The sequence below is a fragment of the Pteronotus mesoamericanus genome, unplaced genomic scaffold (assembly GCF_021234165.1).
Source record: "Pteronotus mesoamericanus isolate MK-2021 breed Mesoamerican mustached bat unplaced genomic scaffold, CSHL_Meso_final contig_221, whole genome shotgun sequence".
NCBI classification, from domain to species: domain Eukaryota; kingdom Metazoa; phylum Chordata; class Mammalia; order Chiroptera; family Mormoopidae; genus Pteronotus; species Pteronotus mesoamericanus.
Window position 1 is genome coordinate 15,096,569 of NW_026555092.1, and position 15,823 is coordinate 15,112,391.

General features: G+C 38.6%; 2 protein-coding genes and 1 non-coding gene across 3 annotated transcripts in view; all 3 read right to left on the reverse strand.

The window, feature by feature from the left end:
* The window catches only part of TRIT1 (tRNA isopentenyltransferase 1), a 36,798-nt gene that overhangs the window by 14,364 nt on the left and 6,611 nt on the right, over window positions 1–15,823 (reverse strand). The window contains 3 exon segments of the mRNA XM_054572033.1: window positions 3,469–3,487; window positions 3,489–3,551; window positions 3,553–3,729. Of these exon segments, the coding sequence (XP_054428008.1) occupies window positions 3,469–3,487; window positions 3,489–3,551; window positions 3,553–3,729 (259 nt within the window).
* On the reverse strand, window positions 2,181–2,287 carry LOC129069521 (U6 spliceosomal RNA). Its single transcript, XR_008529017.1, has one exon. It is a non-coding gene; the product is annotated as a U6 spliceosomal RNA (small nuclear RNA).
* MYCL (MYCL proto-oncogene, bHLH transcription factor) overlaps window positions 3,667–15,823 on the reverse strand; it is a 37,917-nt gene continuing 25,760 nt past the window's right edge. Inside the window, exon 4 of the mRNA XM_054572032.1 lies at window positions 3,667–3,729. The gene's annotated coding sequence lies outside the window, so the exon portion shown is untranslated. The remainder of the gene's footprint in view (window positions 3,730–15,823) is intronic.

Below are 15,823 nucleotides of genomic sequence, written 5' to 3' on the forward strand. Positions count from 1 at the left end.
GATGAAACAACTGTGATCCTGGGCAAAACCTTTCTCCTCTCTGGGCTTCAGTATCTAGTACCTTTATCTGCCTAATCAAGAGGACTGATTATCTTAAGGTAGTTTCAGTTTTGCCATTGATTGTAGGTTCTTAACTAAATTCATTAAATCACCAATCCTGTAAATGATCAGATTAAATTACCCCCTATTGTTGCTGCCCTTTGAAAATTTTAATTAGCTCTCCATTTTCTATAAATTTCTGAATAACCTAATCATCCTATACTGTACTTTGGTGATATGTTTTAATTTGCAAAGGGCTTTCATATACATTATCTAATACAACTGACTTGTTAAGCAGGTTGGGCAAGAATTATCACCCACATTAAATCTCTGCTCATATGATAGGCAAAAAAATATTATCTCAGTATCTTGATTTGCATGGCCCTGATTAATAGCAAAGACGAACCCTGTCACGTTTATCACCATTTATATTTTTTCTTTTGTGAATTACTACTCATTATCTTTAGTTTTTATATTGATTCATAAGAGTTCTTCATATATTAAGTATATTAACAATTTGCCTGTCCTACATTACAAATATTTTCCCCCTGGTGTGTAGTCTGTTTTAAAATTTTGTTTATAGTGGGCTGTTTTCCATTTTTTTATTTTAAAATATCATATATACACACACACACACACACTATAGTATGTGTAAATTATGAAACCCACTAATAAAACAAATACGAATCCAACATAAGGAGCGTTATTAATTCTTTTCAAGTTTCCATGTATTCATTCTCATCCCAACACCCAACATCCCTTCTCTCTGAGGGAACCATTATTAGTTATTTTGGTTGATTTTTGTCTTTCATCATTCCCTTGCTTTTCCTTAACATTATTACTTATGTATAATCCCTAAATAATTTATAGACTATATAATCACTATATAACAATATATAGTTTTGCTTGCTTTAGCCTTTATAATAAATGGTATCAACATGCACTTATCCTTCTATAATTTCTCAAATTTTGTTTGTTTCTGAGATTCTTCCACATTGATTGATGCAAATAGCTGTAATTTATTCATTTTTACTGTTCGAAATTGAAAAACTGTTATAAACAAAAGCAAATTATATATATTCTTCTCTAAGTAGGAATTTGAGCATTTATATGTTTTTGCTGCAAAGAGGAGTGCCATTAATAGGAGATCTACCACATATCTTATGGTGTACCTGTGGCAAGGTTTCTCTAAGGTAGATACCTAGGTTCTGGTTGATATACAAATAAATTCTTAATTCTTACATAGTCAACTCTAGCCCTTCTCCTCTTTTTAAAAAAAAAATTAGCTTTTTTTCTTTACCATTCACATGGTCAAAAGAGGTGGCTCTAAGACTAGAACACAAGATTTTTCTGGTTCCTAAATCAATTTCTTTCCACTAAAACTATGCTTCTCAAATTTTAATGATTATGAATCACCGGGGACTCTTGTTAAATGCAGATCTGATTCCTTAGGTGTGAAGTGAGGCCCAGAGTCAGCATTTCTAACAAGCTCCCAAGGGACGCTGATGTTGCAGTCTGAGGACAAGACTTTGAGTCGCACAGACAGACGGTGGTGATGGCTGCACAACAATGTGGATTTTTTTTTTTTTTAAACTTAGAAGGGGAAGTTTATTGAGACAGTCACAGAGGTACTAAAAGTGAGCCAGCTGGGCTGCGTAGGCTCAGGAAGCAAGTTACAGAAGCAAAAGAGGAGCCCTTGCGCTTAGGAGAGGGAAAGGCAAAGGTAATGCGCATCTGGGGGGAGGTAGCGGGTGAAGGAAAAGGCACAGGCATGCTCACAAGAGCGCGGGTGTGCCTACAACGTGAATGTATTCAATGCCACTGAATCTGTACACTTAAGAGATGGTTAAGATGGTAAATTTATGCTGTGTATTTTAATATACTAAAAATGAAAAAATTAACTTAAAAAATCCATTAAAAACTTATGAGTATCTACAAAGCCCCTCCCTACTCTAAAACCACATAATTGTTCAATTACATATTATCCCACATCTTATCCCAGTTTCATTAAAAATACATATATTTAACTCTGAAATCTGAATTTATGTCATATATAATGAGGATGTGATTTTTTTCCCCAAAACAATTAACTGTCCCAGGAATAACTGTTAACTACTGCATTATTCCTTATTTTTTTTTTTTTTAATACACAATGTTTCACAAATTTGTGTGCCATCCTTGCTCAGGGGCCGTGATAATCTTCTCCGTATCATTCCAATTTCAGTGTATGTGCTGCCGAAGCAAGCACTCTTCATTGTTTTTAAATGCTATCTTAATAAGCTAAATACTGGGTTGGCCAAAAAGTCCGTTATGATTTTTCTGTACAATGGCTCAAGTAGTGCTTAGCTGTCTTTAACTTCATTCAAAACAATTTTGTTAGATTGTATTGTGAGAGCTGTCATATCGGCATGCCTTTAAAAAAATATTTATCAAAACTGGTGCATTTTTGTGCAGCCATTTTAATGTTGAAGATGGAAAAAAACATGCAACATTTTTGGTGTATTATGCTTTATTATTTCAAGAAAGGTAGAAACACATAAAAAAGATTTGCGCAGTATATGGAGCAGGTGCTGTGACTGCAAACATGTTAAAAGTCATTTGCAAAGTTTTTTGGCACTACTGACATTTTTGCCGAACTCTTTGCTGTGGGGCTGTCTTATGCACTGGAAGGTGTTTAGCAGTAGCCCTGGCCTCTACCCCCTAGAAGCTACTAACAGGAGATAGACCACGTACTCAAAATATCCAAATCAATAAAGTTGTTGGTGAAAATGAAAACTGTCTTTATTTTACAGGAAAAAAAACCACATGGACTTTTTTAGCCAACCCAATATATATATGTCCATTTGCATCTGTAGCTGAATTTTCTATTCTGTGCTATAAGTTTGTATAATATGTAATTGTCATGCTATCATAATTATGAATTTTCAGTGTTTTAATATTTGGCAGTCCAGATTATTAAAGGCAGTCTCCCATACATCATTCTCTTTTCAAAAATTTCTGGTGTTACCCAGAGCAATTTTTTCTCAATCCCCCACAACCCCAGTAATCCCTTTGAAATTCTAACCAGAACTCCATTATATTTAGAAATTAGTTAAGGGTGGAAAACTGAAACTCAGTGGAATGAATACTTTACTCAATAAAATTCACATGGTCAAAAGAGGTGGCTCTAAGACTAGAACACAGATTTTCTGGTTCCTAAGTCAATGTTCTCTCTACTAAAACTGTGCTGCTCAAATTTTAATGTGATTATGAATCACCTGGGACTCTTGGTAAATGCAGGTCTGATTCCTTAGGTATGAAGTGAGGCCCAGGGTCAGCATTTCTAACAAGCTCCCAAGGGACGCTGATGTTGCAGTCTGAGGACAAGACTTTGAGTACCAAGAACGCTGTATCTGTCAATCCACATAGGGCTGATGGGATACTACCTACTGGTAGTTAGGTCATGTGTGTCCCTGCTTAGACAAAACTGTCATTAGAAAGAAAACTTCTTTCTTGGCTTGGGCGGCCCTGCCATCCACCAAGCCTCGTCGCTGTCTTTCCTAAGGATATCAAAGCAGTTGCCTTGTTCCTGAAGTCCACCACTGTGTAATTTGTCACGAGAGGATCCACAAAGCTGATCATGTGGTGCTGGCATAGTCTCTGCTCTTGAGTAGAAACCTTGTTGGTGATGATGTCTAGGCCTTCATAAACCTAAGGGAAAGAAAATTAGCATGAGAAAGTCATCAGCCTCCATTAAATGTACACTTGATGGGTGGATATGGTGATCTTTTCCTCCCTCCAAACACTTGACTGACCCAAAGCACCAGAGTAGCTGTGATGTAACCAGAACGAAGCCATGTCCACAAAACCCAAGACAAAAGAAGCAGAACACAGAACACTGGGTTTCTTATCAAATACAGGTTTTACCCACTATCCCAAAGTACATCATGCCTACAAAACTTTTCGTACAATAAAATGGGGCTTAATGAAGAAGCAATGATCATTAGCTTATGAGAAATATTTTGATCTTTCCCAGACCCCAAACTGAATGCAGTAAAATGTCTTTGTTCACCATGACTGAAACGCTTAATTACGTCCAGGTTTACACTAAGCATAACACCCTTACGAGCTCTATTAGACTTTGCTGATACCTTAGGATACATCTTGCTAATGGATGCACAAAATAAATTGAGATAAATCACAGATGCTCACAGACACAGTTCAAAGCTATGATGGCTTGATACTGAGATGATGGGTGTAGTTCCCAGGGAAGGAGCCTTTAAAACAACTTGCTGCAAAACAAACGCTGAACGCTATTTTTGCCTTTTTTTGTAAAGGCAAAAATTCTCTTTGGATTTCTTTCGGTTAGCAAAAATGGTATAGGTTTCCCCACTATCCAAAGAGGAGCATTTATTTTTACAAAACCTTTCCTAAAACGAAATGGTGTAAGGCAAAGGAGCAATTACAATTAATTTAAACGCTTAATTAATTTAAAATCCTCTTCAGATTACTTTTGGTTAGCAAAAATAAGTATTAATGTAGGTCTTACATAAAAGTGAAGTGGCTTTAACGCAAACTTTTGAAAAGCAGATACCTACAGTGGCTATTAGCTTAGACTTCAAGATTAAATGGGTATGTAAATCAGTGCCCAAATGAAAACTGATTCTGCAGGATTAACCAGAGGTTCTATGGCCTGAACTTTAAGCATTTAAAAATAGACAGGCTGTTTTATTTATTCTACTTATCACAAGTCTCCAGAAAAGTAACATTTTGCATTGCTCATAGTTCTTCAAATGCTTACATATCATGGGATTTAAGTGGCTCTGAAAGGTTTTTAGAATTTGCATTAGATTGACTACCTTTGTGAATAAGTGGCCTATCTACAAAAATATATATAAAATACAAAGTCACTAATAATGAATAAATAACACACACACACACTTTGAAGTCAGACCCCTAATACTGCTGTACTCTGGTGGAAGCACTGTGATGTATCCAAATTACTGCTTCAGGGGGTCAGCCCATACAGTTTAAATACTCAAAGGCAATATCCTCTCTGTAAGCTCTTGATCTGCCAAATCAACTAAAAAAGTTCAAGTGTACTTTTTCTAAATGCAAAGTCTCAGATGGAAAATACTGATCTAAAAATACTAGTTTGAAAAGTAGGGATGAATGCTTTGAGATTAAATGTTCTCTCTGTAATCACTGATCTACAGGGAGCATTGAATGAACAAATAATAAGTTCCATAGAGCCCACAAAGATGTTAAAAGCATTTTTTTTATCTCACATTTCCCTTTATTTATATGGGTGTCAAATAAGTACAGTACAATATAATGGTTAGGAGGAAGGATCCTGGCGCCAGGCTGCCTCAGATCAATTCCTAGCCCTGCCACTTACTAGTTATTTGTACTTGGAGTAGTCAGTTACTAACCTCTCTGCCACTCAATCCCTCATCAGTAAAATGAGGCTGGTAATATCTATCTCATAAGATTGTTGTGTGGATTAAATAAATTAATACATGTAAAGCACTTGGTTTTTTCTTGGCACACCATAAATGCTACGTTGAGTCATTATATACTTACATTACAACCAATACCTCTACTACTATCACAACATAGGGAGAAAGGGAAGTAATTTTAGTGTCACTATTTTTCACTCTGAAGCCTCTGTGCTCTTAGCACTGGGGTTATTTGCCCAACAAGGGCATAAGCTATCTTCAAATAAAAGATAACAGTATACAGAAAAAAAATACAGATCATAGAGAAAGAACTAGCTCTGCCTTTAACTCATTTAATCTGTGCCTGACAACAGACTTGCATTCTTACACTTGAATATTGATGGAATCTTAAATCATTGTGTTCTTTTCTTTGTATCTTGAACAAGACCTCCTTCTGATGTTCCCAAGTGCCAGAGGGTATACTGTATACTGGGGTCTTCTGTGCAAATTAAAACCACCAAACTGGGAGAAAGAAATAACTGTGTGTTCCCCTCTCTCTTCTCATACAAGCCTTTAGTTGGCTCTGTTGTAGCTTAAGAGTTCCAAAAGCTCCAATGTTAAAGGAATTTACATAACAACAATTCAATTTTGCCAGATTGTTTTTTAATTTATTTATTTACGGATTTTTTTTTTAGAAACAGAAACATGAATTGTTCCATTTATTTATGCATTCATTGGCTATTTCTTATTTAAAATTATATTTTGATTATGCTATTAAAGTTGTCCCGATTTTTCCCCTTTTGCCCCCCTCCACTTAGCATCCCCCAACCACTGTTCATGCCCAGGGGTCATGCATGTAAGTTCTTTGGCTACTCCATTTCCTACACTGTACTTTACATCCTCATATCTATTCTGCAACTACCTATTTGTACTTCTTAATCCCCTCGTGTCTTCACTCATTTCCCCACATCCCCCTCTCGTCTGGCAACCATCAAAACTCTCTCCATATCCATGACTGTCTCTGTTCTTGTTTGCTTAGTTTGTTTTTTAGATTCGATTGTTGATAGATATGTATTTATTGCCATTTTATTGTTCATAGTTTTGATCTTTTCCTTAAATAAGTCCCTTCAACATTATATGTAATGATGGTTTGGTAATGAACTTCAGTTTTTTTTCTTGTCTGGGAAACTTTTTATCTGCCCTTCGATTCTAAGTGATAGCTCTGCTGGGTAGAACAATCTTGGCTGGAGGTCCCTGCTTTTCAGAACTTTGAATATTTCTTGCCAAACTCTTTTAGCCTGCAAAGTTTCTTAGGGAATTCAGCTGACAGTCTTATGGGAACACCCCTGTAGGTAACTAACTGCTTTCAAGATTCTCTCTTCAGCTTTAACCTTTGGCATTTTAATTCCGATGTATCTTGGAGTGGGCTTCTTTGCATCCGTCTTGTCTGGGACTCTCTGTGCTTCCTGGACTTGTATGTCCATTTCCTTCACCAAACTGGGGGAGTTTTCTTTCATTATTTTTTCAAATAATTTCCAATTTCTTGCTCTTTCTCTTCTCCTCTGGCACCCCTATGATGCAAATGTTGGAACACTTGAAGATGTCCCCGAGGCTGCTTATTCTATCCTCATTTTTTGTGGGTTTTGTTCTTATTGTTCTGATTCATTATTTTTTTGCTTCTTTAATGTTCCAAATCATTGATTGGAATCTTAACTTCATCCACTCTACTGCTGTTTCCCTGTAAACTGTTCTTCATTTCAATTAGTGTAGCCTTTGTTTCTGACTGGATCTTTTTTATGCTGCTCAGATCCTCACTAAGTTCCTTGAGCACCCTTATAACCAGTGCTTTGAACTCTACATCTGATAGATTGCTTACCTCCGTCTCGTTTAGCCCTTTTTCTGGAGTTTTGATCTATTCTTTCATTTGGGCCATGTTTCTTTGTCTCTTAATTGTAGCAGCCTCCCTGTGTTTGTTTACATGTATTAGGTAGAGCTGCTGTGACTCCGTCTTGGTAGTGTGGCCTATCATAGTAGGTGTCCTGTAGGGTCCAGTGGCACAGTCTCCCCTATCACCCAAGCTGGGTAACTCAAGGTGCACCCAGCACTGAGTGTGTGCTGAGTACACGTTCCTCTTGTAGTTGAGCCTTCATTGCTATTGGTAGGCCAATGGGAAGGATTTACCCAGGCCAGTCAGCTGCAAGGGTTGGCTGTGACCACTGACCACCAACCTCCACCCTCTGTGGAGGATCAGCTGTATAGGGGCAGGGTGGTGATGCTCTGACGTGGTCTGTAGCTGTCCAGTGGGTACGCAGGTTCTGGGGTTTCCCAGGTGGTACAGGCCTAGGTCAGCCACAAACTGTGTTCTGCCTAGGCCACACAGCATGAGCTATAAAGCAATCTGCAAGTAGCTGCTACTTGTGCTAGGTGGGCTTGGAGATTCCCAGGCAAAGCCAAGCTGTGAACCTAGGCTGGCTGCTGCTATTGCCAGGCCCAGGGCCACTTAGCAGAAGACATGGGGGCCGGGGTTCTCTGAGGCTGGCTGTTGCTTGTTTGAGATTTAGGAAGTTGTGAAGCATGAGCCAAGCCCAGTCACTCATATGCAAAAGCCACTGTTAAGAGCTTGGGTGGGCCATAAGTTGGGTGCAAGGAACCTTAGGGGATCTCCAGGGCAGGGCGAACAGTATTAGCCAAGTTTATGTAGTCTCCGATGTGGCACCCTGGCACCTGCATGCTGTCTTTGTGGCTCTTTGAGGGGAGTGGGTCAGGAAAAAGACAATGGTTCTGCCCACCTATCTGAGAGAAAGCTGTCCCCCAGTTCTCGCCTTGATGCCAGACACTTCAGTTCCTTCTGTATGCCACTCGTGCCTTTCAAGCTGCTACCACACTGAAGATCAGAGGGAGTGAGTCTGAGTAAGTTCATGTGTGGGTTCTTCAAGAAGAACTGCTTGGGATTCCAGGAGTTTCTTCCACCAACTCAATCCCCGCCGGTTTTTGCAGCTGGAAGTGGGGGACTTATCTTCCTGGCACTGGAACCCTGGGTGGGGGGCTGGGACTCCTCGCTACTAAGATATCCCTCCTGAATTTTCATCCACCACACACATGGGTAAGAGACCAGCCTGTTCCGTGTCTGTGCCCCTCCTACCAACCTGGATGGATGTGGTTTTTTTAATCCCAGAGTTGTCAGACTTCTATTCAACTAGATTTCTGACAGTTTGGAGAAATGGCTGTTCTATATTTTAGTTATAATTTTGATATGGTTGTGTGAGGAGACCAGCCATGTTTACCTATGCCACCATCTTGACCCAGCTGTTTCTTTTATGTTCCCTAACCAGGGATTGAACCTGCAACCTTGGCATATCAGGGCAATGCTCTAAACGAACGAACTACCCAGCCAGGACCACCTGAAGATTTCTTAACTCTGTAATTGGATTCTCATTTTTTAACACTGAAATTAATGTCAAGGAATTGCATAGTTATAAATGTCCAACTACCACCCCCACATCCAAAAATGACAAAATGTAAACATCTCAGAGACCAGCACATTCTATCAAATACGTAAATAAATTTTCATCCTATGTCCTACCTTCAAGAGTCCCTTAAAATGGCAAGTTTAAACAAACACATAAACATAAATCAAACAGAAGTTTATCATCAGTTCTTGGCTCTCCTTAGTTACTAAAGGCAGTGGCCTACTGCACTGTTTATGGTATATTCAAATGCCAACAAATATCAGAAAGGTATTAATGGTTTAAAGAAAGCACAGTTCTCATTCACAGAGCTAACAAACTAAAAACTGTAACTCATATAAAAGCACTACATCTTGGTTACCAATGTAAATTGTCATCTTCCAAGGATTTGTTAACTTTTTTTCCCTATACCATCAGATTTTTTAAAAACTGGGCATAAAGATGGGGGTGACACTAAGTAGATTATCTGCAAGAAAAAAATTAATTTTTAAGTAAATATGGTTTTATAGGTTTTTTTTTTTTTAAGAGTTTTTAGGTTTATAGTATATTGAAGTATACATGAAAGTATGTCTTTTTTTTTTAAAGAAATGGGGGGCAAGAAAAATAAATAAAATTGGAGCTGATTCAGGATTATGTTTATAGTGATGTTGCTTCACTTTTTCACACTTCTAATCTGACTTCTTTTGATAATTACTGATGTGCTATTATAGTTGTGTTATAAATAACTGTGCAACTTGTGATCATAGCTACTGTGTATTTTTAAATTTTTCCCATGAATAAATTTTTAACAGGAAAGAAGGCAGAGGTAGATGAAGGGCAGATGTAAAATACATCTATATCTGCATTGCATGAGAGCAAGAACAATGCTGAGAACATCTGTTATAATGACACCGGAGTTCTGATCTATGAACCAAAGGCAAAGCAATGACATATGTAAAGTTTGCAGTAACATTATTCATACTAATAACAATGTTTTATTTTGTTTTTAACAATAGAAAAAAAAAGAAAGTACATATATGATGACTGGAGTCTGGATTCCAATAACAATGGAAAGGGAATAGATTAAAATTAAAATAAGACTGGCCACGTGTTCATAATTATTGAAGCTAGGTGACGAATATAAAGGAGTTCAATTATTATTTGCTGTATTTTTTATATGTTGAAAAATAAAAAGTTTCTTTAAAAAAATACGGATGTACTTCACAATCATTAGTGTGACTCTTATCAAAAAACAGAAAATAACAAAGGTTTGTGAGGATGTAGAGAAATAGGGAAATAGAAACACCTGTGTACTGTTGGTGGGATGTAAAATGACACAGCTATATAAACAGTATGGCACTTCCTCAAAAAATAAAAAACAGAAGTACTATATGACCTAGCAATTATACTTCTGGGTAGTAACTACTCAAAAAAATTGAAAGCAGGAAGTTGAACAGATACTTATACACCCATTTTTATTGTAGCATTATTTACAATAGCCAAAAAGTAGAAAGTCACCCAAGCGCCTATCATGTATGAATGGATAAGCAAAATCTGTCAATATACATACAATGAAATATTATTTAGCCTTAAAAAGGAAGAAAATTCAGCTCTGGCCAGGTAGCTCAGTTGGTTAGAGTAACATCCTCATATGCCAAGGTTGTGTGTTCGATCCCTGGTTAGGGCACATACAGGAATCAACCTAAGTACATCCATAAATTGAACAACAAATCAATGTTTCTCTCTCATCACCGATAGCGACTTTTTTAAAAAAGGAAGTAAATTCTAAGATATGCTATAACACAGATGAACCTGGAAGACATTATGCTAAGTGATGCCAATCACAGAAATATGATTGTACAATTCTACTTATATGATATACTTAGTCAAATTCAGAGATAGAAAGTAGAATGGTGGTTGCCACTGGCTGGAGCAAGAGGCAGGGGAATGTACAATGCATACAGAATTTCAGTCTGGGAAGATGAAAAGAATTCTGGGAAAAACAGTTTGGGAAGATGAAAAAGACAGAGGTTGATCACAGCTGCAGGGCAATGTGAATATACTTAATGCCCCTAAAATGATAAAATGGTCAATTTCACCATAAATTTTATGTTACGTGTATTTTATCACAGTAATAAAATCACACCCTGGCTGGTGAGGCTCAATGGATTGGAGTACCAGCCTGCAAATCCGAAAGTCGCTAGTTTAATCCCCAGGCAGGGCACATGCCTGGGTTGCGGACCTGGTCCCCTGTTGGGGGCGTTCGAGAGGCAACTGATCAATGTATCTCTTGCACACTGACATTTCTCTACCTCTTTCTCCCTCCTCTCCAAAAAAGTAAATAAATAAAATTATTTTAAAAAAGGCTTGGATGACAGATTTTAAGTGTGATGAGAAATTACTGAATATTAGCAATGAAATAAAATTTTTTTTTAATTTGAATTGTTCAATTCCTTTGAATGTACTTAGAAGTGGAATTGCTGGATCATATGGTAATTTTTAAAACTGTTGAGAGGTCTGGTAATGTTCTATTTCTTTGGCTGAGTTATGGTTACACAAGTGTTACCACTTTTTGATAATATGTGGAACTGTACAGTTATGAATTATGCATGTATGGTACACACTATTTATCAATTAAAATCAATGCCCAGCCAAAAAGCAAAAACACCGCAACATTTTAATTTTACACATTTGCACTAAAGATAAATATCTACTCAAAAAAATAAAATCAAATTTTGTAAATATTACTTTTGGTCTATAAACAGTTATATTGCAAATGGCACAATCAGCTTAGGATTTTATTACCTGCCTAGAAAACATTCTTACAACAAAATAGGTTAGATCTGTACCTGACTGTCTTACATCTTGCTTATTTTCCAGCCTCAATCATATCTCAGCATGACTCTACCTACAGAACAGTCAGCCCTGGGTGCCAGGTAGAGCTAAAAGGATCTGTGTTACCTTTCGAAAGGCAGCAGGTCACTGTTCCATTTCATATTTTCCCTGAGGACACCTGAGATCTGTGTCATAAAAATTAGTCGGTAAAATCATTATCTTTACACAAATCAGATCATGACAATACTAAGGGAACTCTGGCCTCTTTGTGAAGCCTGATAACTGAAAAATTACAGGTTTAACCTATTTATCCAATTATCAACATAACGCATTTATTTCAGCAAACATTTACTGAAAGTCACTATGTACCAGGTACCTGACAAGATGGCAGGCATGCAAAGAAGGCTAAGAAAGGGTTTCTGACCCTGGCTGGTGTGACTCAGTGGACTGAGTGGATTGAAAGGTGGCTGGTTCGATTCCCAGTCAGGGCACATGCCTGGATTGTGGGCCAGGTCCGCAGTTGGAGTGTGACAGGCAACCGTCTGATGTTTCTCTCGCACATGTATGTTTCTCTCCCTTTCTTCCTCCCTTCCTCTCTCTCTAAAAATAAAAAAAGAAAGGGTTCCTGTCCTCAAGGAGTCCAGGCTTGTAAGACATACAAATAACTGCATTGTAAAGAGATAAATGATAGAAGAGTTTGTAAGAGAGATACTAAAATTTGTACAATCTTTTCTAAAGATCACAATCCCTAAACATTTAATGGACTATGTATCTAACTTGGTACTACCGGGGTATATATACCTCTTTGTCTCACCTCTAGTGAGGGTTTATTTTCAGACTGAAAAAATTTTGGGAAAAGGCCACAAGGCTGAAATAACTTGAACTCTCCAAACCAATAGAGCTGAAGTGCCAGAGGAGCTAATGAAGGTGAGGGAAATCGACAAGAGACACCAAGAGTAAAACCAGCAGAATCTAATAGAGTTGTGGTTGTAAACCATAAGTAAATCTGGGACATTTGCCACATTTCTGGCTGTCACGACTGCAGGGGTGGGTGTGCTGCTGGCATCTAGTGCGTAGAGGCCAGGGATGATGCTTAGCATCCTACAATGCACACAGGACAACTCCTCCCCCCTAAAGAATTAGCCCAAAAATGCCAACAACCCTAAAGTGGAGAAGCCCTCATCCAAATAAATTTCACTCTGGAGAAACTCACCAAAATCTTTACGTTTACAGCCGAAGACCCCACTCATACTGAAGGGTGGCCCAATGAGTTAATTAACAGTATCCTAGGCACTGGGCACCGTGTGAGTGTTGGCTGCCCATGATGCCCCACCACAGCCTTCTACAAGCAAGAGTAAAAGCTGCCCCCCTAGTTTGGTTCCTTCCTTCCAAAGTATCTTCTCCCTTTTGACTTCTTTTCCTTCCCAATCCAAATTAGATCCTAAAGTCCTTCAATCACTTTCTTGCCTCTTTGGATTACAACCTCCTTGAAAACACAATCTAGGGTTATGGATCAGTACAACCATCTACCTTCTCTGCTAGGTGCCCTCCCGCCTCCCCCAGCTCCATGGATATCTCACTCTGAGATCATGAATGAACCTTACTGCCAAATACAACATTTTTCTACTAAGCCCCCAAAACATGTAACGGAAAAAACCCAATCTGATACTACTGAGCTCTTTCTCCTTCATAAATCATTCTCCTTTGGGACTCTGACGGCACCAATCTCTCTAGTTTTTCCTCCCATCTCACTGGCCCTTCCTCAGTTTCCTTTACTGAGGCCACTCACTGATTTATTAGCAATGTCTGTCATGGGAACGATACTGAGAAGTAGCAGTTTTGAGGGCATCTACCTGCCATTTCTATACTATAAACTTTCTCTGGGTGACACTCATGGCTTCTATATAACCATTTTTATGCTGCTCTTTTGCAACCTAGTTCTCTCTCATGATGCCAGACCTGACTATTTAATTGCCCAGTGAACACTCCCATCATCAATGAGAGGCATATAAATATAGTGAAGTGGTTAACAGTAGGGACTCTGGAGCCAGGTAACCTGGATTTAAGTCCTGGCTCTACCGCTGACTAGCTATAAAAGCTTGGGCAAGTTATTTAACCTTTGTGCCTCAGATTTCCTACTTATAAAGTAAGAATAATTGTAAATCCAACCTCAAAAGGCAATTGTGAAAATAAATACATGCAAAAAGCATATGGAATAGGACCTGCCCTCTAAGAAAGTCAATAAATGTTGGCTAGCTATCATCATCATCATCGTCATCATCGTCGTCGTCATCATCATCATCATCATCGCCGTCATCATCATCATCATCATCACCATCACCACCACCACTCCAGGCACCTGAAACCTGATTATGTCCAAAACTGAATTCCTTATTTTCCCAGCCATACTTGAGTGAACCACCCAGATAATCAAACCACATACCTTGAAGTGATCCTAGTATCTGTCTCCCTGCCACCATTTCTAATGTCTCAACTTCTATCCATACTACTTCCTAAAATACCATCAAAGCTCATCACCACTGCATTTCCTACTGCCATTACATCAACTGAAGGCTTCATGAATTCTCAACCAGACTATTCCATTAGCTTCCTCATTGGTCTTTTCACCTTTAGAGTATAACCCCTCAAGTTACGTTCACACTGCAGCCAGTGATCTTTCTAAAGTGAAAACATGATCTCACCCAGCCCCACACTGTTTAGCATTACATCCCCCAACGAAAGCCTGCCTTGAGATGACTCCCTAATCCTCCCTCCCCATCTGTGCTTGTCCTCTGGGCTCCCACAGTACCCTGCATTTACCTCTACCACAGAACTTACCGTATTTACTTAACTTTAAAATACTTCTATCCCTCCCTCTAGACTACAAGCTCTGAAGGAAGAAACTGTGTATTTTATTTATCTCTAGCCCCAGCACCTAGCACAGTGCCTCTACACAGAATATACTCGGTGAATACTGGGCACCTAAAGTACAGACTGCTAGATCCTATGCTAAGAGTTTCACACCCTATGAAGTTATGCTGCCCTCATTTACTATGAGGAAACAAAAACTCAGACACATTGGGTAACCTGCCCAAAGCCACACAGCTGGTTAGTGGCAGAGGCAAACTCTGAATCCATGTCTTCCCACTTCACAGTCAGTGCTCTTTTCCACTATGCTGCTAACCTCTGTTCTGTACCAATCAGCTTTGGGACTTTAGGGAATCATCGTGCTCTCCTGAAACCTCAGTGTCCTCACGGCTACCATTCCTTCTTATTCGAATAGCCTGAGCTGCTTCAAAAGAAAGGTTTTGGCATAGGAAGATGAGAGAAAAAATTGTTTAAAGGGTATTGGCACTCACCAGAAAGTTGATTTTCCTTTTTGATTAAAAGAATTTGAATTTGATCATTCAACTGAAGAGAGATTGAAGAGCTGGGAAAAGATCAAGTCTCTTGGTTAACTTTTCTTTCTTAATAAAAGGATGACCATTTTTTTTTTCTTTCTAATTTACACTTTACTAGGTTACAAAGAACGAATTAGCTGCAGGAACATCATGGCAGTCAACTACTACTTTTAGCTTTGTTTGGCAGAAATTCAACTGCAGACATACTGAATAAACCAGACTAATTAAAGATGCTCAGTAAGTGGGAAAACCTGTACCTGACTTGCTCAGTCAGTATGGTGAAGAGGACTGGTTTGAAATTTATAGTGCAGATCATGACTTTTATTCCTCCTATGCCTCTCCCTCTTAAAGGGAAAAGGGACAACTGTAATATAAGGCCATGCTTCTCAAACTGATATGTAAAATATGTATGCATTGTTCTCGAGTATCAATCTGACTAAGTGGTAAATAAAAATATCGCCTTGGCCAGTGTGGCTCAGTGGATTGAGCACTGTGGCCTGTGAACCGAAAGGCTGCCAGCCAGGTTCAATTCCTGGCCTGGGTAATGGGCACAGTCCCCCCGCTTTAGGGGCATGTGAGAGGTAACTGATCAATGTTTCTTGTGCACTCTGTTGTTTCTCTCCCTCTGTTCCTCCCTTTCCTCTCTAAAAAATAAATAAAATATTTAATAAAAAGTTTTTTTGTT